At 45.3% G+C, this 23,672-nt stretch overlaps 2 protein-coding genes across 2 annotated transcripts in view; one reads left to right on the top strand and one right to left on the bottom strand.

Moving 5' to 3' along the window:
* Positions 1-16,663, bottom strand: part of pde11al (phosphodiesterase 11a, like) — a 32,995-nt gene extending 16,332 nt beyond the window's left edge. Inside the window, exons 1-8 of the mRNA XM_088929208.1 lie at positions 15,887-16,663; positions 11,896-12,054; positions 6,020-6,109; positions 5,174-5,314; positions 4,274-4,338; positions 2,517-2,637; positions 1,591-1,666; positions 1,422-1,489 (exon numbers count right to left, since the gene is read on the bottom strand). Coding sequence (XP_088785334.1) covers positions 1,422-1,489; positions 1,591-1,666; positions 2,517-2,637; positions 4,274-4,338; positions 5,174-5,314; positions 6,020-6,109; positions 11,896-12,054; positions 15,887-16,663 — 1,497 coding nt within the window. The remainder of the gene's footprint in view (positions 1-1,421; positions 1,490-1,590; positions 1,667-2,516; positions 2,638-4,273; positions 4,339-5,173; positions 5,315-6,019; positions 6,110-11,895; positions 12,055-15,886) is intronic.
* A 4,672-nt stretch (positions 16,664-21,335) lies between these two features.
* On the top strand, positions 21,336-23,626 carry npvf (neuropeptide VF precursor). Its single transcript, XM_088928608.1, has 3 exons — positions 21,336-21,458; positions 22,304-22,707; positions 23,566-23,626. The coding sequence occupies exons 1-3, from the start codon at positions 21,336-21,338 to the stop codon at positions 23,624-23,626; spliced, it is 588 nt and encodes a 195-aa protein (XP_088784734.1).
* The last annotated feature ends 46 nt before the right edge of the window (positions 23,627-23,672 follow it).

Below are 23,672 nucleotides of genomic sequence, written 5' to 3'. Positions count from 1 at the left end.
AAGATCAAGACCATACCTGCAGGAAGGAGGGCAGTGCTTGAGACTGATTTAAACAGGGACTGTTGTTGTCATTTCCTGCATGTGTGTGTGACCTGCGATGGACTAGTGGCCTGTCCAGGGTGTACCCTGCCTTGTGCCTGTTGCTTGCTGGGTAGGCTCTGGCTTCTCGGCAACCCTGAGTTGGATGGATGGATTAAAGGTTGTCACACACAGGGGAAAAAAAAAGTTACCATGAGTACATGATACATACATTTATACAAATGTGTTAATCCACAGTAAGTGTCATTACTGTTCACACAGGGATGAAATATAATTTAGTCAGTGACTGATGTCAGGAGCTCCAGGCCTGGGGCAGAGTGAAATGGTCCATGTGCAGCTCAGGGCTCAAGGCTGCAGGGCCAGTCTGAGGGGAGAAGGCAGTGATTGTCCTGTGAACTGTGACTGTGGCACAGTACATATATCTCATAGCTACAGCTGTGTGCAGAGACTTCTCATGGATGGGAAAAGCTGCATTCTGCAAACTGTATGAAAAACAACCACTCCAAATGAAGACAAGGACACTGTATGCTGTCTGAAGAAAGTGGGAGGAGAGCTGATATGCACTTCATTTCACATCAAACTAAATACAGAAATCACTAAAACTAGTAACATTCTATTCCATGTTGTATCTATTATCCAGTAATTGTTATACAGAGCCCTGTAAGTTTTTCTTTCTGCCTGATAAAGACGAATTCAAAAAGAATAAGATTTGCATGCTAGTGTGTGCATTTATAAAACGGTAATAATAACAATTGCTGTACAGCAACATTTCCACTAGAGGTCACTAAAGAGTTAATGAAGCAGTTTCCAGGAGAGCAGCCAATAAAACTACGAACCATGTGCTTCTCATTTCAGAATAAAGCACCGGCTTGAAGGTACCCTGGTAGCTATCAAAGGCCCAAAGGCGTAAAACGAAACTCAAAAGCTTCTGCAAACAATCTTCTTCCAGTAATTAGACCAGAAATAAGTTTTACCCATTAGATTTAATATTATTTGAATCTATAAAACAAGGAAGGAAAGGAAGAAACAGCAGCCTGAACTTGTCTTGACTGGTTGCATTTTTGTGAGAGACTCTTATTGTTTACCCCTTAAGCTTGAGTTATCCCTATGAATGTTTCATGCATGCAAATCAGACAGCTGAGCTCTGAAGTGAGGAGAGCTGGTAAATAGATGCTCAAGTGGGGCCAGGCCAGGCCTCAGACCTGTCAGAAATAGAACAAGTACTGAACTCAATTTTGGCACAGAAGGAATCGGTATTCTTCAGCATGAACAACACCAAGCAAAGACCGGCCCATGAAGAGCTAAATAATTTTACTACTGAAATAGTTCAACATCTGCATGCAGGAGATCAACAGCCTCATGCAGCTGGGCAGGACATGTACCTCAAAGAGCCTTTGATCAGCATCATCAAACGTCTTCCTGTCCAGTCGATTCAGAATCTGAGCCACACCTGCATGGCAGAAAGAGGCAGATGAGAGATTCGCACACTGCGGGCCTGTGGGACAGTGGGCAGGCCCGTCCAGCCCAGGGTCATTTCTGCAGCATACCCACCAATAATCTGATGAGTCCTGTTCCAGATGGGGACACAGAGCACAGAGCGAATGGGGAACCCAGAGGCCTGGTCTGCCTGGAAGACACAGTGATCAGAGGCAAGACCGTTCTACCAGAGAGGGAGTTTCCAGCTTCAGTGCTCTTGAAGTCTGACTTGGTCTAACTAAGGCCATGCAGTTTTTCAGCAGAACTGCACATACATCAGTGCAGTCTCCTGTCTTTCTATTCTTAATAACAATAAAAAAAAGATAGACTAAATTTTTAAGAATTATAATAACCAACTGTTTTCATTCCACTCTGCTCAAATTCCCATCTATCGGTACAGCCGGTTGTGTCTTTACTCTGGACCCAATGAGAAGGAACTGAAAGCTCCTCCAACCCACCAGAGAGTCACTCAGCTTCTGCCATGTTCTGACAACTTCACTGCCACCCCGGAGCCTGATCGGGACTGGAGTGGAGACCTCAAGAGAAACCTGCTGGTGGACCAGTAGGTGGCGCTCTTCCCCCTGGGCCAGAATTTGCAATCCAGCTCCCCAGTAGGGTGATGTAGGTGATGACACTCACAGAAAGAGGTGTCATTGTTCTGAAGAGAGGCTTGATCAAGACCCTGACAACCTGACCATGTTCCTGAGCAGTGGTGCTGAGTTTAGAAGAGGCTAAAGTCTGCTTCATCCCCCCCCCCCACCTCAAGAGCTTTCATGAGGACTAAGTGACCACTGCAGGAATAAATGATCTCAGGACTGAAACCCAAAGAAGTGTAAACCAAAAACTTTAAACATTTCCAACAAGGTGGACTGGAGTGTCAATTTAATCTCATCCAGGGCAGAGACCTCACACACGGCTTAAACTCTCAGCCCCAGGGGCCGAGTGACATGTTGTTGTCACCTTGTGGAGAGCCCAGAGGGACAGGGCTGTCTGTGCCGTACCTCGGTGTCGAAGCGCGGGTCCTGACACACATCGCTGATGTTCACCGGCAGGCCAGTGGAGGCCACCAGCTCCGCGATGCTGTTATTGATCAGCCAGTCGGAACAAGATAGCTTCTCCAGGCTGGCACGGTCAGGGAGGCATGAAGAGTAGGGTTAGGTGGCAAGAAGTGACCCACAAGCTCCATCTATAGCCCTTGCAAGAAGTATAATGGCTTTTAAAGGAGGAGGTGGTATCGTACCTGCGATCATTTAAATACTGTCAAAGTAATTCTGTATCGGTAATAGGAATGCATTCATGTTGTTTTGCTCATTATATAGATCACTTCAGTGCCTTAAAAGTATTCACACTCTTTTCATATTTAATATTTTATTAAAATCTGGAACACTCAAATTAAAGACTTCTAAGGGTAAGATACAGTAAGTAACAATAAATGTCAAAAGCTAAAGAGAAATCAAACGAACAATGACAACTGCATGCAGCTAAGAATTGAGATTTCTGCCCATTCTTCTTGGCAGATTGCTTGACTCCTCTTTGTTCTTTCAGGTCTAAACACCTGATCTCACAGATTCTCAGTAGGGGACTCTGACTGAGCTACTCAAGGCCACTTGCTTTCTTATTCTTAAGATTTGCCAGGACTTTGCTCCATCTATCCTTCCATCAGTCTTCACAAGCTTCCCAGTCCCTGCTGATAAGAAGCAGAACTATAACTTAATTCTGCCACCCCTGTGTTTGACAGTAGGGAGGGTGTTGACTGAGTGATGCACTACAGTGTGTTCGTTTTGAGTCAGATATAACGCTTTGCATCAAAACCAAAATGTTCCAATATTGGAACCACAATAAACCTTTTGCCACATATTTACAGTATCACTCAGGTGCTATGTTGCAAACCCACGTGGGATTTGAGATGCATTTTATCAGTTTCATACAAGCCCCTTAGTGGAGTGACCAGGGATATCAGTGAGCCATGGACATTCTGTGCCCTCTGTCCTCTGACCTCTGTAGCTCTTTCAAAGTCACTGTTGGCCTCCCAGTGGCATCGCTGACCAGTTCCCTCCTTGCCCAGCTGCTCAGTTTGAAAAGACAGCCTGACCTAAACTTAATCTTCTTGATGATTGACTGCAACATGTTCAAAGAGCAATTGAGGGTCTTTGAAATGTTTTTATGCTCTTCCTGTGCTTTTATACAACTTTATCCTCAAGGTGTGACAGTGGACTACACCTCCCACTACACTCCCCACTCCGCGGCGTGTGGGAATGCGCAGCTACAGCACCTGAGGCTAATCAGGGCTGCGCTTTAAGATCCCCACGCGCCAGCCGACTGCGTTTATCATAGAACCGAATGTGTTCCCCTCACTGGCGAAACAAACATTTACTCGGATCCACGAAAGGATTCTCTCGTCTACCAGAGAACAGAAACATCTGCAGACAACTGCACACCGCACAGAAAACAACAAGCGCTCTGCTGGTGTTCAGGCAGCTCCCTATCACATCCGACACTATCAGTGTTTTGAAAGTTCCTTGGACTTTGGTTCCTGGCTGCTGGTTGACTCTTTGCTTGAAATTCACTCTGTGACAAACCTTACAGAGACTATGTCAAATATTATATAACAAATGTTTAAATCACATCCTGATATGTGTATGATTTTGTGAGCCATAATACTGCTATTTTTTATTAGCAATGAAGACCACTGGGCTGTTTGTGAAAAGGGGGCTGTCTCCCTCTGGCTCTGCAGGGTTAATAAGAACAGAAGGCTCACCTGAGGTCCTGGTCCGTGCAGCTCAGGGGAGACATGAGTTCAAATGTCTTTGAAAACTTAACAACCTGCACAACACAAGACAGACGTGAAGATGGTATAAATATTATCTCCAAGCCATCAAAATCCTTGTCAGCCTTGCGGCCTGACACCTGCCTGGCGCTCAGGAGCTCCTCTTGGCAAACTGCTTCTAACTGTCAACTGTTAATCCTGTGCTTCTGTCTATCCCTCACCTCTAATATTAATAATAAATAATAATAGTTATTTTTTTTAATCCTGTGCTTCTGTCTATCCCTCACCTCTCGGCGTCCTGAGCAATAGCTCTGCTGCAGCGCTTCCCAACAGATGGTGATGCTCAAGCCTATAGCTAGCAGATGAAAACAAACTCATGCAGATGGAAAAACCAGATCATCTGTCATCTGTCATCAAATGGTGCAGTTTTACTCTTCATGTTTGCTGCTAAATGTACTTTTAATGACAGCCATCGTTTTCCATGTATGGTATATTAACTCACAATAGCCAGATCAAAGGTGTCCATATTAGACATTCTCATTAGAATAATGTAGTTTCATAGGAAATGAGCTCACAGAGCATGAATGTATTTTTTGTGGTAAAGAGATTCTTGCAGACATATCTGCTGCTGAAGTCAAATTCCCCTATTTCAGTAATCCAGAAGAGGTAATAATAACAGCCTACACTAACCTCAAGACCACTAGCAGATCTTCAGGAAACCTTTAAAATACCTCCCCTGATTCTGGGGTATGAAACCTGTTTTAACTGGCAGTGCAGGGAATTGCCCTGGGGATATTGCCCTGCGATTGTCACCCTTCGATCTACAGGTGGATGTTGTGGGTGTGGGTCAGGGCTGCCCGTGTGCTCTGTGAGGGGCGAGAGACACGGTACCGGGGAGCTGATGTCCTCCAGGAGCAGCACGGAGCACCTCTCACACTGCAGCAGCGTCAGCGCTCTCTGCATGATCTTCCTCACAACCTTCTCCAGGTCCGTCTGCTCCTCGAACAGATCGTTCACCACCTCCAGCAGGGCCTGAAAAACACACCCACAGCGCAAGCTCAACTTCACATGCCTCTTCGGCGCCTCCAATAAAAGACCGGTCAGGAAGGTTTAAGGAACACTTTGTTAAATCCAGTCAGAGTCAAAGCCTCCTGGTAAGGATCAAGACAGTTACAGCGCTGCAGGGGAATTTTGAAAAGCAAAGCGGAGCTGATCTTTCAGAGAGAACTGATATGGACCCAGAGCTCCGCTCTGAGGCACAGTGATAGTCACAGTCAGATTCACACTGTGTGTCTTTCCTAGTCCTTCCCTGCTCCTTTCAGATGCAAAGGGATAAGAGCTCACAGCTGATGCAGATGTTCAGAGTGAAGCCCCTGGCTCCTGGCGCACAGCTGGAGCACATAGCCTCGAGGAAAAGAGCGATAATTTCTCACTCACTGTCTGACTCCAGAGGGGATCGCATAATGACATCTTGGGCTTTTCACAAACAAGATTACTGTAACTCTCGATGAGACTGCAATTGCAAAGAGTAAACGTGGACGGCGCTCTTGGCTGAGGATTTGGTGGGTCTCTGCACTGTTTACTGCTTTGCTTTACCATGCTTGACTCGGCTGTAATTTAGGCCTTGCTTTGCATTTAAAGGTAGTTCTGTTTTCTGCTTACAGTACAGACTGCTGATAGAGATTAGACAGACAGGCAGGTAGTAGGAGATAGGAGGAGTCTAAGCAGATGTCTTACCCTGCTCCTTTCATACTCTTTGCGCGACTCAGAAAACAGCTTTGCGTTGCTGATCGATATTCCACAGAACGGTAGGTACATCTGCAGGACCTGAGAGCACCAAAAATACCACATACATTAGAGGAACGTTTCAAGGCAAGGAGAAAGATAGGAATGTCTGTCACAAATTCTAGAAGTGAATTACAGGTTGAAACCTGAAGAGGAACATGGGGCTGTGCTGAACAGAGGACAGCAGGTAACTGACACCCATCATACCACACGTGCTGCACCGAGAGGAAAATAAGAGAGTGCAATGAATCAGGGCTCTGAAAAACCCCCCAAAAAAGCTGAGAGCTCCTGTGACTGGCAGACAGAGGCTGAGAGCACTGGGTCTGTTGGAGGGAGAACTGGGACAGGAGCAGCTGAGAGCCCCTGTGACTGGCGGACAGAGGCTGAGAGCGCTGGGTCTGTCAGAGGCAGCGCTACTGAAGTCTGACACCAATTAACTGAGAGAGGCAGGATCTCACAGCCTGGATCAAAGGCTTTGCAGCTAAGCAAAAAGATCGAATCAGTTTTCTCCAGAAAACTCCAGGAGTTTATTGGGCTGCAAAAAGAACCAGAGAGAGCTGGGATAATCAGCTCGGACTTTCAGTGCTTTGAAATGATTTCTGTCTGCGCACGAGCTTCGGCAACGCACTCTGCTTTCATCTGCTCCCTCCGCTGCTGAGAGAGAATTAAACATTTAGCACAGCCCCGGCATGCGTACTGAGCGCTCTTCTGCGACTCGTGCTGCCGGCTCAATAATGCATGAGCAAGGAGCGCTTGTCTGCAGCGATCTGCAAAACAGGCCTGCGAGCCGGGAGCCTTCTACAATGACAGTTTGCCGTTTTCATGACCTGCCCACATATTCAGGCTGACATTTAATTCCAACAAAAGCTCATTTTAAAGAGCCCTGAGAAAAGACCCTTTCCTGTTTAACCCCTAAGATTCACAACACTAAACTGTTATTTTCTCCCTGGATGAGAGCTTTCCTCATGGGTACATTCCCTCCCAAATACCACACAAATTCTGCCTGTAAGTGAGCTTGACCTCAACATCTGCTGAACTGCTGTTTGTTTCTATATGTTAATGGCACATGAATGAACTGAATAACGGAAGCATAAGTTTTCAAGTAGGGATTCCTTCAGTTTCCACAACTGGCTATCCAGCTTCATTCCAGTAAGAAAGAGATGTAGAAAATCTTAAATTTACATCTTCATGTATTCTGTAAAGGATAGTTTATTTGTTTCAAATTCAAACTTAAAACACTATTGCGTGACTTGGGTAGCTTCTGTAAAGAACAGTTTGTTGACAGTATGTGTAACAGTTCACTCTACGTAAGCGAATGCACCGCACGCTGTCACATCGGCGGTGAGTGCAGCAGAGCACAGGGACACATAACAGAGAATAAAACGTGTAACAATCGATCTGTTCTATCTGACCTGTGGGTGCTGTTTCAAAGGAAAGGAAGTGTGTGGTATGAGTTTGGGAAAACGGCCAACGTGCTGTATTGTGCACAGTTCCTGTGGTAAGTGTTCGTAACTGCGATCACACTGCACGTTGCCTGCGGGTGGAGCTGTCTGTGGCCTCCTTCCTGGATAGGAGCAGGGCCTGGCCTGGTCAGCACTGGGGTGGGGCATCAGACAAAGCAGGACTCTGCTGCACTGCTCATGGGCCCTGGAGTCCTGCCCAAGTTCCGCTCAGGGGATGCACTCTGGCCTCCCGAAGGCTCCCCCTTAACTCAGCTGGAGAAGCAGCTTCTCTCCTCCCCTGGTCTGACGTGGGTCATTTCAGTGGCAGATTAACTGCATCTGCCCCCTTCTGCATTGCCATTCTATAAATGCAATAAATTACAATATAATTTATACTTTTTTCGACTGTTCTGTTGACAGGTAGGTCTCTCCTCGCCGAGTTAATTTGTTTAATGCAAATCTTAGTGTTCTGAATTTCCTGTGAATCTGTACCCCAGGTATTGATTTCTGGCCTGTTGGAATCTGTTCCCATTGATAGGACCAGTTATTACCAGCGTGAATCAGGCATTCTCTTAGCGAGCTGCGAACAAGGCTTTCATCTCGACGGCTTTCAAGTCACTGCAAGGATGTGCATAATTGAGTATTGATTAAATTTGCACACCACAGGCATATGTAATTAGAGTGGTGTGAAAATGAATTGATCCAACAAATAACTTTGGTTTAACTATCCGAAAACATGAAGGCTTTTGGGGGAGTGCACAGAACATCCAACACTAATGAAGAAACTCCGGTGGCTCGTTCCATAGTATGAAAGGACACCTTCTCATTCCATAAGGGCTCTAGAAAGCGATGCGTTTCGGTGTGGAATTCACAGGAACTCTCCAGGTTTTTAAGATAAAGTGCACTGGACTGCAATGATAGGGCAGGTTCTGCATAGCAGGAATTTAATTTTTATCATCACTCTATCTATTAAATATTTGCTGTAAGGGCTGAAATCCCAGCTGATGCTCTGTGCGAATGTACTTAGAATGTACTCTGTGCTGTACTTAAGCACAGCAAACAAAGAGCAATATTTAGAGGGGCATCATCCCTGTTGGACCTGATGCTAAATGAGGGGATCTGCAAGCTTCTGTCCTGCTACTAAGACTTTCAGTGTAAATGGCACAGACAATGGCAGAACAAGTTAGATCGAGGGATGTAATATTAATATAAAACATGGCTTAGACCTTAAATGAGAATCCCGTGTGAACGTCTGGTCTCTGCATTGCTGCCTCCAGGAGATTTCAGAGATATTGTCACGGCTTTGGGTGACTAAGGAAGTGTCTCTATCTAGATATGATGGGTAACACCTGGCTAGTGTCAACATCTCCGGCTTTGAAGCGAAGGGGTGTTTGACTGAGAGGTAGGGGGCCCAGATTCAGTGATCAAGGCAGTCGTAAAGTTCACCTTGGTTTACACTAGCCAAGGAAGGGCTGGGTAAATGAGTAAGTGTCAATCGACAGTCCAGAAAGACACTGTTGAGAGGCTGGTGAAGCAGAGTGAAGAGGAGGAAGAGCAGAGACAAGACAGAAGATATCGAAAGCACCTCGTTCCAGATGACCCAGAAAGAGCAAACTGGAGCTCAGTATCGGAACCCCCTGTGCTGTGCTGGGAGGGGCTGGTTGATAACTGGGAGTCTCGCTGTGCTGCTCAAAATGAGGTAGAACAGGTCTGATGAGGCACGAGTAGCGTCTGGTGGCCACAACTTCTTTGAAGGTAAACTAATGAAAGTTCACTTAACAAAAAGAATATTTAATCCCCTTTTTCAGATGGGTCCAGTCACACTGAAGTGCATAAAGGCATATGAACTTCAATAATAGATAATTCTGTCTTGTGGTTAATAATTTAAGTAGGGGTATGCTAAGATGTATCCATCTTTTAAAATGATCCCAAAACTAATGCGAAGAAATACCCGTTTTCACAAATTAGTTAGAAATAACAGAATCTTTACTCATATTTCACACACTTTAAAAACGTCGTACAAACATGGGAAATGCTGTAGGGCTTCACGTGAGTCCTGTTTGCGGTGTCTCTGCCATCTAGTGTTCGAGCGTGGGAATGACGTGAGCTTGCGGGCTCCCTCTGCTGGTGGAGAAGAGGAATTGTTCGTGGGGGGGATGAAGAAATTGGAAATTATACTGAAACAGAAAATGTCAAATTCTGTTTCACCGGTATAAAATATGTGCCTGTTTTCCACACTGAAAAAGCTCAGAATTTAGACAAAAAGTCGACACCCTTTGTAAAAATCTGGATTTGCAAAAATTCTGCACATTGATGCATCTAGAGATCACACACATCTCTGTCACTGCTGAGTGTTTTTATAAACCCCTCAATGACCACATTTGGTCTGTAGCCCCATACACAATCTGGTTATGTTGTTGTCAAGAACTATCGAAAGGTCACATTGGACATTGAGGAGGACATTGGACTACTTGCCATTTGGTAGCTGGTAGCTAACTGATCTGAGGATCTCATTCCAATTTAAATCGAGGAAGATCATCTTAGAATTATGCTTTGCCTTGCAAAAGTCTTCAGACTCTCTCAATGCTGTCCTGTTTTACTGAAATTGACTAAATGAGGGGTACACTTCTTTTTAAACGTTGAGGGTGGTCACCTCAAAGGGTTATGCAATGACGATCTTTCCGTTTTTTTCAGATGGTCAATTTACTTCTTTATTTTAGATTTTTGCTTTGAACGTGTGGAGTGGGTCGAGTCCATACAGTAAATATTAACTGCTATTTCACCTGCCGTGTCTGCTTGCTTTAAAGCAGTGAAATGTGAAAACTGCAAGGGTCTGAGTGTGTTGGCAAGGCTCTCTATACAATACATCAGTTCGTCGAGACTGAAAGCAAAGCCCCAGAGTGAGAGGCTGAAGGACCTGAATCCTTTGAGTCTACAACAGAAAGGACTATGAGGGGACCTGATTCAAGAATCCAAAATAATCCAAATCCAGTGGAAAACAAACCAGGGGTCACAGTGCAAATTTCAGGGAAGTGCATTTAAACCTGAGAACAGGAGGCACTTTACTCAGAGGGTGGTGGGAGGCTGGAACAAGCAGTGTGGTTGAAACTGATATCCCGGCTTCCTTCAAGAAACAGCTGGATGAGTTCCTGGGATCGGTTAGCACTAAATACCAAAAGCACCACATGGGCAGAACGGACCCCACTGTCCTCCAGTGCCTCTCGGGACTTCAGGACTTGGACACACCCCTTGGTTTTGTCTCTTTCTGAGGCTACAACACTTCTGTTCCTTCAGCCAGTCAGACAAAGAAAACTCCTGAAACACTTTTAGTTGCTCCAATCTGAATTGGTTGATTTTCAATAATGAGGTGACTAAAATAGTACACAATATTCTAAATGGGGTCTTACTAGTTTACAGTAGTTTTCACGTCATTTCTTGATTTAAATTCTAGATTTGTAACTTAATATTGTTACTTTTAATTGCCTATTTGCTTCCCCGCATTGTCTAGAAGATGTAAATAATGCATCAACATAAAAACAGCATAAACACAGTAGCCTCTTCTAGCACAGCGTTTCCTATTTCGTATTTAGAATTTATATTTAGTACTTGTATGCAAAACCCTGCACCTGTCTACATTAAAGATCATCTGCCAGGTATTTGACCAGTCTAGAATTTCAGTTTCTGCTTCCACAGTGCTTGCTTGGCCTCCTGTTATCTGCAAACATGACTAATTTCACCTCTGAAACTAGTGTTTCATTCCAAACACGCAAACAACCCTGAGTGCCTATCACCTGCAGTTTCAGACGTAATATTTTATGAGGAACTTTACCAGAAACCTTCTAAATATTTTAATACCTTACATCACATGCTCTGTGTGTTCATTGCTGTTCTTGTTTATTCAAGAAACAATACATTGGATGGGCAAGCCCTACCTTTTCTAAATCCATGTTGAGTTTTCCATAGGATATTATTTCCATGGAGATTATTTTCTAATAGTTCTTATAATCATTCTCACAACAATTATGTAATGGTCTCATAACCTTACATGTAAAAGAAGTGAGAATTATTGGTCTGTAACTACCTGATTCAGTTTTCTTCTATTTACTTTCTGTTTGCTCGTGTGATAGCTGGCAAACAGCGCCGAGATCCAGTGATCTTTATCTTACACACTCTTGCAATGCTGTCAAGTAAGATTTGACAAAGGCCTCGTGTAAATGTGATTTTTCTGCAGTCCTTTATTGTTGTTTTGAATCATACAAACCTTCCAGTTTCCTTCCTGTTCTACCGAGGCAGCTCTGACGATGACTTGGATCCATGAGTGCATTTTCTCTTTTCTGCACAATTGCAACTTTCGTGGCTGGGACTTCCAGCAAAAACGATTCTCACCTTTTCGTCGTCCTCGGTGAAAGGACCGCCACTCGGGTTCTTGTTGATCGCCTGCGCCACGCCAATGACCTCTCCGTCACTGTTGCAGATGGACATGCAGAGAATGGACTTCGTTTTGTACCCCGTCAGTTTATCAATCTCGTCACTGAACCGATGGTCCTGGAACATTTGAGGCGAATTAAACACCTTCAGACAAACAGCACGGAGTCAGACATACGGTACGGGCTTACCAGTACCATCTTTATAAGCAATGCTACCCACACGGTTGCAAGTTCCTGTGTGTTAACCTGCTTTTATAAAGAAATGTCAGCTAATATTTCCACCGTGAGGCAGAACTGCACTCAGCATTTTTTTTTTCATTTGTCTTTGGACAGGAGAACTCTGTCCGAGGTCCAGTTTTTCCCCATTGAGCAAACTGACCACCTAATTCTCAGGAATTTGCTGTTAACGGTATGCCGCAGGTAAAGTGAGGTCCTCTCCTTTTAGAGCTGCTTTGAGAAAACGGGGAGCAGGTTTTGTTGTGGCTCACAAAACCTTTGAAAATCACCAGAAGCACTGACGAGAGTATTCGGGAGCTTTCGGGCATTTGGCTTGCATGAAACAGTCTTCATCAGTGACTGAAGATGAGAACCTTGAGGAGAAGATGAGAGTGTCGATTCCTTCAAAAGCTGTTATACTGTGTTATAATAAAATAAGCAGGTAGTCTGTTACAGTAAATGATGTACATCTTTGTTTGGAAGAGCATGACGATGGGTTGTTTGGCCTCCCTGAGAGGTCCTTTTGAGTTTCTCATTGCAGAGCAATGCTTTGATTCGGCCATTGGATAAGTCCTATCAATTAAATAGAGCTAAAAACATCAATGTACAGGTATCTAACAATATTATTTGATGCTCCTTGTTTTCAATATACAGTACATACTGGTGTCCCAAAATGGAAATCTGAATATACACTGACCATCAGTGAAAACACAATTTACTGCATGAATTTTAGATAGCATTTGTTGTGTTTCAAAACCTCTCAGTACAGATGCAGAAACAGACACCGGTGTCATCAGTAAAAAGAAAACTACAGTCTTCGACCTTTGCAACAGCACTGTGCAACTCGGCAAACTCTTCAAACCTGAATTACTGTAACTAATGTGGTGTAGTTTTGTTGGGATAGCTGCAGATCTGTGTTACTATTGTCTAAGTGACACTGCCTTTTTCCTGCAGAAGGAAATTCCAAGGGAGTGCGGGGCGAATCTGTCTTTAAACCAGCTGCTGCTCTGTGTGGCCCCGCCGACCTGTCTCACAGGTTGTCTGAGGGGCTGTCTCACCAGCCCCTCAGACACAAGCCAGCTGCGGAGGTGTTGAGCTGGCCCTGACGTTCACAGTCTACTGACTGACACAGACAGGAATGGGGCGGGATGTGTGACACAGGATAGGAACTGCAACATGTCTGAAGGGATGATACAGTCGCTCCCTCAACGGCCACCACAGTCACAATGATGTACAGTGCATGCTCTTCATTTATACTGTATGTGTGTTTGAACTCGCTGAAGCTCATCGGAGCAGCAATATTGCTCCAGGCAAACAGAATCCTCAGGAAGCCACACTGTCGAAGGGATTTCAGGGAGCCGGAGACCGGCAAGCTCTGATTGACATGTGTTAATAAACAATTCCCGAACTTTCCCAAGACCTGCTGGTAAACAGCTAGAGGCAGCGCTCCGCAGAGAGCTGCCGCCGTGCTTCCCCTTCTCACAGGCCTGCCCTCCAGGTGCAGTCCTGGGGGAGACAGCTCTTTCACCACTACAGCCAACAGGCAGCAGAGTCGTCTTTACACATCTGAAGGAAAGAGGAGGCTCCTGGAGAGATGAAGGCTTTATTGAACAAGAACACACACAGCACCGCCTTCAGAATCCTAACGATCCTTTATAACCGTCTGTGCTTCACAGAGAAGAGAAGAGCAGGGACACTGGGACTGATTTAAAGGCGAGATTCAGTCAGTATCTTTCCGCGAGCGAGCTAGAAAGACTGGATTTCCACTAGAAAGACGATCTGAGGTTTCACACACTGGCGGTTCTTCGCTCTGCCTGTTCTCCGAGGGTTTGCTCTTTGTTAGAAGAGCGGATCTCAGCCCCAGCCTGGGGGACCCTGTGTCTTCTGGTTTTGTTCCAGATGTGCCCTTAATCACCAGTGCTAAGAAACTTCAATTTTCTGTTTGAGGCTTTTTTTAAAAAAAACAAAACTTACTTTCAGCTCTTGAAAAGCTGAATGAGATTTGTAATTCGTTTGAACCCTGTGGTAATTAGTGATTTTCAGGACTGCATTCATTCAGGAGTGATAGCTGAAACAGAACTAATTGGACATACAGTAAGCAGCAGGAAAAACATAGACTCACTGAGTGTCTGGTACCCAGGGTCTGGTTGTGCCATTTCTACCTGCATCTTTTTAATTTGAATTGATCACCTCTCAGTGTAAGTGCTGTTTGACAAAATGAAAGGAGAACAAGTAACAAGCTGATGAGAGTTGGCTTCAAGTTCTTTGTGCTGAATTTGTTGGAAATAGTGCACTAAGCTTGTTTTCAAGCCAAGGACTGGGAGCAGGAAGAAGTCTAAACCAGCAAGCAGATCAGTTACAGGTGCCAATTAACCTGGAAAATGTACTGTACATATTATACAGGAGGGGTAAAGAGACTTTTATCCTTTCTAGAAAGGAACCATCTGTTTCCTAGATTATGCCTATGTACCTGATAATCATATTTAAAACATTTCACACCACTTACATACATTGTTTCTGTTTTCCGAAATATAAAACATATTCCCTTCTAAGATACAGACACACACACACCTCCTTACAGTACTGTTTGGAACAAGAGCAGAAAATCCTTGGTGACGTTTCTTTCACCTCTATGGCAGCGAACTCCAGTCAAGAAACCGCACATCTTTCCGAAACCCTGAAATAATTGCTTCCAGGAGGACGCCAATAACAAAAACTTTACAGAATCAGCCCGGCTTGTACAGATTTGACCACTGTATGTATCCATTAGAAGAATGGAAGAACACACTGAAAATCAGCCTCTATAAATGGGCAAAACATCTCAAGTTCACATGGTCTTAACAATTACTTCAAGTGGACAATAGATTCTGACCTCATTTCTGCCAGCGAAGTCCCCCTAGACCTGACCTGAGGGAGGATGTAGCCCTGGTTGAAGCCTGTGGTCATGTCATAATGAGCTACAGCTCCGACACAAACGAGCTACTGGTGTACAGGAAAACAGTCAAGATCTCATGAATACACATCACTTCCAGCAACTGCTTTTGTTTAAATCACTTTTCATTGGCCAGTTGCTAATCGAAAGCTAAAAAGTCTCTTTCAAGGGAGCATAGAAAAGTTTGTTCAAGTCTGAACTGAGATAATATAAAGAGAATAATTGCAGGAGCTTTCTTTTATCATGAATTTAAAAATGATGATATTGATACCGTCTCTTCATCTGCTTAGTCAGTGTAATACATATGTGAGATGTGTTAATATTTGCAAATATATGTACTACACTCCACATCCAAATATTATATTAAATTTCTTATTTCTGTGTAGAATATCAGTGCTATTACTATTTTAAGATTGTTTTAATGTGCTTACTGGAAAAAGTTATTGTTGTGTGAACTCAGTAGACCTGTAGTGTTAATGGGAAGCTGAGACAGCATCTTATTTAGAAGAAGATCAAGGAATGATCACAGATGTGCAGTTTGCTCATGGATTTGCTGATGTTATTTCATCATGCCTTCTGTGACTTGTACGATACAGTCACACTTCATGGGGCAGTCAGGGTCAGACTCCCACCTGTAGAGACGTTTGCTATCAGCACCTGCGTTTAAAAAAATCGGATTTCCGAGTCAAGGAAGGTTCCCCGGTTCTCTTGATTTGCAGCGCGATGGTAAAGCATCTAAATAAAACGTGAGAAACTGGAATCGGTTCAAGGGCCAGATTCCCGCTGCAGCCGGTGCGCTCACCTCATAGGCGTCGGGGATATTGACGGTCTCGCCGTGTTCAGCCACGTAGCCAATGATGCCCTTCCCCCAGGGCACCTGCACCTCGCTGGAGTTCTCCGTGCTGGACGAGGGCAGCACGGTCGTCCCCGAGTGAACGTCGAAAAACTTGGATACCAGCGTCCTCTTGTGAGGCGGGCCCTCCACCAGGAACAGAGAGCACCTGTCCGCGTCCACCAGGATGCACACGTTTAGGAGAATCTTGCAGCAGAGACTGGGCATGTCCAGGTCGTTGGAGATGTCCTTGACGAGCTCTAAGAAAAACTCCCTCTCGTTCGACTCCCTGAGCCTGCGCTTGTACTCGATGGCGCTGGAGGCGTACTGGGGCACGTTGACTCTGGACTCCAGCAGGGCGCTCAGGATGTGCGCCGGGGTGGGGGGCAAGGAGCTGGCTTTGCGCAGGAGGGCTCTCCTCCGCGTGCTGGACTGGGGGTCGTGGGAGCCGAGGTTGTCGTGCTCGCCGTAGGTCCGGTGCGCGGTCATGGCTCGGGAGCGAGCGAAGTTCCTCCTCAGCTGCATGTGGGAGGATCGCCGCTGGAAACCGTCGGCTTTGGCATCCCGGAGCGGCTCTGAGCCAGAGCCCGGGCTGTGCTTGTCTTCTGGTGGCGCCTTGTGCGGCTGGTGCGCTCTCAGCCACCTGCTCACCGCTTCACACTTCCCCTTTCGAATCAAGTAGTCTTCGAAAAGATCCGGGTGGCAGTCCAGGAACGCTTCCACGTCCGAAAAGCCAAAGTCAGTCATTCTGAGACGCGGCAGAGAGACAGTCAGCCGCTAAATGTGCCCCGTTGCGTTACAGTCTACCAGGTCTTTACCAAACACATGCCCCTTCGCAGACCAGCCTGCATCTCCCGAAGAGCTACCCGTTCATTACGCTCAGCAACTTTTTATCACTAGTGTCGAAGAGCGCCGTCTTCCCCTTTTAAACGGAATCCTGCTGTGACAAGTAGAAAAATAAAGCGGAGTTCTGGTGATTCTGCAGTAAAATAACGAAGCAGGCAGTTTATAAAGACCTGCTGTCAGTCGGGAGACGGGGAGGACTCTGGAGATTTCGGTCTTAACACAGCGCCTTGGCAATTGAGTCTGCCTTCAGATTTCTAATGCGCCTCGGCCAGCGGGAGAGCGGTCTGGCCAGCAGAGAGCCCTGCACAGCTGTACGGACAGTTATGAACAGTAGATTCTCGATGAAAGTGTAAAGGTAAACGTGTGTTTCTTTAAAATGAAAGAGCTTAACATCACTCGTATCGAACAGAAGGAATGCGCGCAGAGCTGTTCAAAATTATAAAGAGCTCAGAGGTTTTTCTTCTGGAACAGGCTGTGCAGGTGTAGCGCACCTGTGCGCCGGTCTTGTACTGTGGGCTTGTGCGCATCTGAATCGGAGGACTTCTAACCTTCTTCATCGTGCGCGTCCCGCCTCCTCTTCGTCTCTCGCTGTCTGGGAGCTCGTGTGAGTGTAATTACAGTAGCTGCTTGGAAATCGCGAATGGCGACTTTAGTAGAACACTGTCACCCAAGCCATTGATCTACCTGGAATAGTACAAACCTTTAACGTCCAGGGACTCTGCTAATTAAAAGCTGCCGTCGCTCTTCCTGCGATGGGATTAAATGGATGAAGCCCCCATTTCACCCCAGCATTGCTGACTGAGCATTTTCAGAAACATTTATTAGGCATTCAGATAAACTGCACGTTCAATCTTTTAGATAAAAGGTTTGTCACTCATTTTCGAAACAAAAGACTGAAATAGATTTGATGCCATGTTTGATGAAACGTCCTCTCATCGTCTGAATATTTAGAAAATCTTCAAGTTGATTGACATTACTGGGGAAAAAAAGGAAACAAGCTCCCTCTTTTGTTTGGTCACAATAAATCCAGCTTAATTCAAGAGACCCAGTCTGAAAAGGTGCCTTTTCCTGTACATCAATTACAGTACATTGTATTGAAAACTACAGCTCATCCAACACCGGTCCACTACACTTTTCCTACCCAGAGATCCTGGGCTCTTTTAACACTGGCTGAGGTACCAGTCCTACTGTAGATATCGGCAGAAGTGTGAGTCACAGGCCTGAGGCCTCTGCCCGTGTGCTCTAGCCCTGGCTGGCCGGTGGCCCAGGTGGGGCCGGGTTCAGATCTGGGGAGGCAGGTGCTGGGAAGACAAGCCCCTCTGGCGTGGCAGTGAAACGCAACTGCACGCTTGATGTCTTCCACAGTGCCTTTGGAGAGTCAGTAAATAACAGCTGCATCAGTGCGCAGTGTAAAGTTACAGCACGCTTGGACAGTGTGCGAGCTAAAAGAAATAATCTGCCATCACCTGGTATTAAAACTGGCTCAGCCAGTGAAGGCTTTTGTTGAGCTCTGTGGTTATGGGGCCGAGCCTGGGGCATATCACTAGCAGACTGTACCCAGCATCCCCCCAGCTCTGTGCACTGGGGACGAGACGATCGCCACAGTAGAGAACAGATATCGCTGCTCAGGACACAGTCCAGAGAACAGCCACCAGCTGCATCCCAGGGCTTAAGGGAATGAACTACACTGACAGGCGGAGGAGCTGAACCTTTTCAGTCCTGAACAGTGATGACTGCAAGGAGACCTGGTACAAGTATTTTAAATCCTCAAGGGCGCTGGCAAAATCAACCCAACGGACTTCTTCAGAATGAACAGAGGAACACCCATGGGAGGAGACCAGTGGGAGCCACAGGGAGGAGCTTTAAACACTGAGCACAGGAGGCATTTCTTTCCACAACAAGGGTTGTGGGAGTCTGGAACAAGCTTCTCAGCCGTGCGGTTAGAGACGATATCCTGGATTCCTGCAAGAAACGACTGATTGAGACCCTGGGACCAGTTAGCTACTAACTGGCGAAAGGGCTGCATGGGCTTCATGTTTGTGACCTTTCCCACGTTCCCAGGACCTGTCGGCCCGTGCTCCCTCGCTCCTTCCAGCCTGCAGGCAGGTGAGGGCACGGGGGACAGCTGCCTGTGCTCCTGTCCATGGACGGGCTCCTCTGCGTCAAGGGGCAGGTGTGAGGGGGCACCCCCTCGCCCACTGCCTGTGGGTACAGGGGTGCCTCTCTCAGGCAGGGTGTATAAGGGCCTGTTACTGTCAAGATACAGTAGGCTCTGCTGAGAGAGTAGCGAACCACACACAATCCTGCTTCTGCTGGAAACTGCTGAACTGCTATTGATCTCTGTTCATCTGTTACTGTCAGGCTGGCTGAGGAGGTGTCACAGAAGCAGTAGGGTGCTCTAGGGTGTTTCATGCTTAAATGCTGTTGTTGAAGACAATCTGCTAGCATTCTGCTTTCTGCCTGCATCAATAGAACAGTAACATACATATTGGTTTTCCTTTAATAATCATTGTGGTTTAACATGTGTAACAGAGGGGACTAAGGCTGTGAGGAACCATGTGATTTTAACTGAATGACAAATTTCATCTGATTTTTTTAAAGTGGTGCTTGGTGGTTTGGTGATTTGGCTTTTAAAAGGAGTCATATCTTTGTCTAAAATAGTACAGTCACTTAAAGTCGGCGCTCCAGGCCTTGTCTGAGATTCCAGCAGCAGGATGTTTTTCTTTTTATAAAATACCATGTAGGATAACAAGTACATGCTGTGTGTATTACTAATTCAATAAACAGCTTCAGGCTTAATCAAAACAATAATGAGCAGTGTATATATACAGTACACAGTAAACAATATGCTTTAGCAGTTCAGGTGGGGAGCTGCGTCAGCATGCGTAGGCTGCAAAGGAACAAGTAATAGGTTTTAATAAAGTAATAGGAATAAATAAATAATAATAAATAATATTATATAAATATAATAAATAATACAGTAAACGGTGAAATTTAGATATCCACAGTTAAAGTCATTCTTTTAACATAAAAGAACAAATATCTGTGTCTACGCTATTATACTGAGTACTTTCCACTGATTACTCCTGGAAGCCTCGGCTCATGTCGTGTTGCGCATAGAAGCAATTTCCATTTTCTCAGCGGAGTTGCATGTGGGACACAAACGTTGCTGCTTCATGTAGAATTGACCTTATTTCTGGACATGAAAAAAAGAAGATGGATGTTGTTCCCACTCTTTTCCACAAGAGGGCACTAAAACACAGGTTGGACGTACTATCCGAGTACGGTAGTTCAGTCAATTCTGTGAAGATGACAAGTAAAAAAGCAAATAAACAAAACAAATAATTTTCTAACACGGATCTCTTGGGAGGCAGTTCGGCAACATGTAAAGTACTCAGATATTTGTTAATTGGTAGAATGTAAACTAATTGTAATGAAGCAAATTTTTAAAAATAATTTGCTTTCAAGCATTTTTAGAAAACATAAAAAAATGTCATGGGGTTTATGATGCTGGCCACTGGCCATCTCTCCCCCTCCCTCTCCCAGTGCGTCTCAGTGTGTCTCCTACTGCAGGCCTGCACAATCTGGATCAGGCCAAGTGTTTGTGGCACAGCCTTTCAGCAGCATCTCACAGCTCTTCATGGACAAAGCAGCACTGAATACAGCAGCTTTTAGTTGCCAGTACACTTCAGAAGAGAGAACCTCTTCCGGCATCTGCTTGCTATGTGAAACCCTAATTTGATTCCAGGTCGAAAGGAGTTTCTTGTTGTCATGAATAATTCTGGATTTGTTCATTCAGGGGTGTTTCTTCCAGTGCAGGGCTGAACTAAAGACCAGCCTGGTCCACACCTGGTGCATTGCTGTAAATCCCAGTGCTCCTCCACACATACTGTACGGTGGCAATTAATACTCACTCTCCCAGCAGGCAGATCTGTACAAATACTGTCCCTGAGTAATCAAATCGGGACACTGAAGGTAAAATGGCTGTTAACTCGGTCTCCACTGAAGAGGTGTTAACATTTCATTAAAGGTCAAAATTCAGGGAACAAATGTCGTGTCTTTATCAGTGCATGCTTAGTATGAAATGTAAAATAATATGCAAGTTTAAAATTGTATTTGATTGAGTGGGGTGAAGGTCTTTCATCTGAATCAGTGGTTCTGTCAATGAAAATCTGTTTGGGATGAATGTTTGGGATGAATCCCATTATTTGTCCTAGTTCTGACATGAATGGGAAGTTAAATGGGGACCATTATCTCTCCTCCACTGGGCATGCATTGCTTAACCCAGGTCTCCGGTCACCATGGCCTCTGGAAGTACCTAATGAGCTGAGTAATTGTAATTAGCACAACATAGTTTGCTTCCTTGCACAAAACAGAACATTTTTTTGAACAATCTGAAATTCTCTGCATTTCTCCTGAATATTCTTTGTTCTAAGCTTCAATTAGTTGTTTAATTAGAGGGTCGTTGTCATTGTATGGTCAGCAGGAAAAAAAACTGTTTTGTTTAGGCACCTTATAAGTAAGGCATGCACAGCAGAGTATCCAGACGGATCTGAGGGAACCTCCACACAGAATGACATCAAACTCCTGCTGGCCAGTGCTCCTGCTCCTGGGCTGCTCTGTGCTCCAGACCCCATCTGCACAGAGCGCGGACGAGCGCCCCCTCTCGGCTGACCAGGACCGTCTGGACCCAGACGTGAGTGACCTGGACACTGCTCGGGACCGACGTTTCAGACTCGCATTATTCAGCACATGAGTTCGCAATCTGGCACAGCACCGCATAAGAACCATGTTTCTATCAAATAAGATCTGTGGAAGAATTAGACCATTTATTTCACCATGCATGAGACTGTTGTTGGAATCTTCTGTCACCCATTTCAGTGACTTTGTGAGGTTTGTCTGTTCCATTTTGCAGTATGTTTTTTTTTTGTTTTCTGACCACCATTACCATCGTGAACTGAAGCCTTCATCTTAATTTTTAAAATTATTTCCGAAGATCAAACGTCAATATCCTTATAACATGTCTCAGAACCTCTTAAATAAGTGGTATTTTATAATATCACAGTTTCAATAGGGATTTAAATTGCAGCTACATGTAACAGTAGGTACTGTATGTGTTAAAAGCCTTGGATCATTCCAAAGATCATTTGTTTACTGGTCATTAAAACTGTGAAAGAAACTGGAAATGTAATGTTAGCCCACACACCAGGCACACAGCTTGGGAGAGTGAAGATTAGGGAACAACACCATCTTCAGTGTCAAGTCTCTCTTTAAGGGTCTTTTCACTCAGACACCTGTGGATAAAATCGGCAGCTCTTTCTGATTGGATTCTTAAATCTGTCTGGCAAGATAACATGCATCAGTTTAACAACTAAGGAAATGAACTGAGTTTTTCACTTCTGAAATGTAGACCGTGCACAATATAATAATCAATGACAGTTAATGGGCTCTTTTCAGTGCTTGGAATTTGTTTAACTTTCATATGAGTTGGAACGGTAGTCATAATATATATATGTACAGTATCTCTTTCTTTAATTCTAGGCCACACATGAAAATATGCAAGAAGAACTTAGAAGTATTGAGCTGGAAAGAATTCAAGACATCCTGCCATCCATAACCAGGAAAATCGATGTGCCCACCATTCAGAAACTGTACCACTCCGTGACCAACCTGCCGCTCCGCTTCGGGAGAGCGTCCCAGCCCGTCGCCAATCTGCCCCTGAGGTTCGGCAGAGGCCTGACTGAGGGCTCGCCACGCAAGGCCACGGCGGCGCTCAATCTGCCCCAGCGCTTCGGCCGGGCCCCGGCGCGCCTGCCCGCCCCGCCCGCGGTGCCGCAGCGGCGGGCCCGCACGGCCGCACCCTCGGCCACGCTGCCGCAGCGGTTCGGGAGAGCGGGCGCCCCGCAGGAGGACTTCCGCTCCGCGGCGCCGCTTCCGGGCTGCAGGTAGGAGCGCGGGAGACGGGGGGCTGGAATTGTTAGACTCCGACACCTACAGGGAGTTTAAATACGGCAGCTCCCCAATACGGACCCTTGTTATCCCACACCTTAGCATTCTTATTTTGATAGTTCAGGTGGGGAGCTGCGTCAGCATGCGTAGGCTGCAAAGGAACAAGTAATAGGTTTATTCCAGGCTGAAAAGAGAACACGTTTCGGCCGTGGAGCCTTCTTCAGGTCCCTTCTTCATGACACCAGAAGAAGGCTCCACGGCCGAAACGTTGTGTTTTCTTGCTTTTTTCAGCATGGAATAAACCTATTACTTGCTTCTTATTTTAATTTTCCTTCGCTTCATGTATCTAATTCGTGGTTCTGTATTTATTTGCACTCCTATTCATCGCAGTAGCAACGGAAGTGTCGGCAACCGTAGCTACACATTTTAAACAGAATTGTAGTTTTTGGAAGCACACTGCGTGTTCTGGGATTAATCGTGAACTGTGCATTTTCCTTTCAGTTACCATCCAGATTCAAGTCGGAGAAACCCCTTGTTCTTTAAAGTCATAACCGTGTTTATGAGGTGATCGGAGGCTGCATGAAAAAAATTCTGCAAAACAGAGATAAAAAATAAAGTATAATGAGAATCAGGATTCTAGTTGCGCTCAATTTTCACGCAAAAAGACTTCCATGGGGCCTATCGGGTTTTATTCAGTGGAACAGAGAATCGTGTTTTGTACAATCAAAAAACCTATTTGATGTCATAGCCGAGGTTAAGTCACCTGCAGTGAGCTGGTCTCTGTACCGCTTTCTAGCTCCACCGGCTGATAATATCCAGCCTCCTCACCCCCCGATCTCTTCTCTCTCTTCCAGGTTCGTGTACGCGCCTGCGGGAGAAGACACGGAGCACGAGAAGTCCTCACAAGAACTCTGAAGATTGCTCCTTAAAGCCATGATGAATGAAGACTTTAAAATAATTT

Source organism: Atractosteus spatula, chromosome 12 (genome assembly GCF_055471065.1).
Source record: "Atractosteus spatula isolate fAtrSpa1 chromosome 12, fAtrSpa1.hap1, whole genome shotgun sequence".
Classification (NCBI taxonomy): Eukaryota; Metazoa; Chordata; class Actinopteri; order Semionotiformes; family Lepisosteidae; genus Atractosteus; species Atractosteus spatula.
This window is presented reverse-complemented; position numbering and strand designations above follow the sequence as displayed.

Coding starts and splice junctions, on each gene's coding strand:
- npvf (XM_088928608.1), top strand. CDS start 21,336: ATGACATCAAACTCCTGCTGGCCAGTGCTCCTGCTCCTGGGCTGCTCT. Junction 21,459..22,303: donor AGGACCGTCTGGACCCAGAC/GTGAGTGACCTG, acceptor CTTTAATTCTAG/GCCACACATGAAAATATGCA. Junction 22,708..23,565: donor GCGCCGCTTCCGGGCTGCAG/GTAGGAGCGCGG, acceptor TCTCTCTTCCAG/GTTCGTGTACGCGCCTGCGG.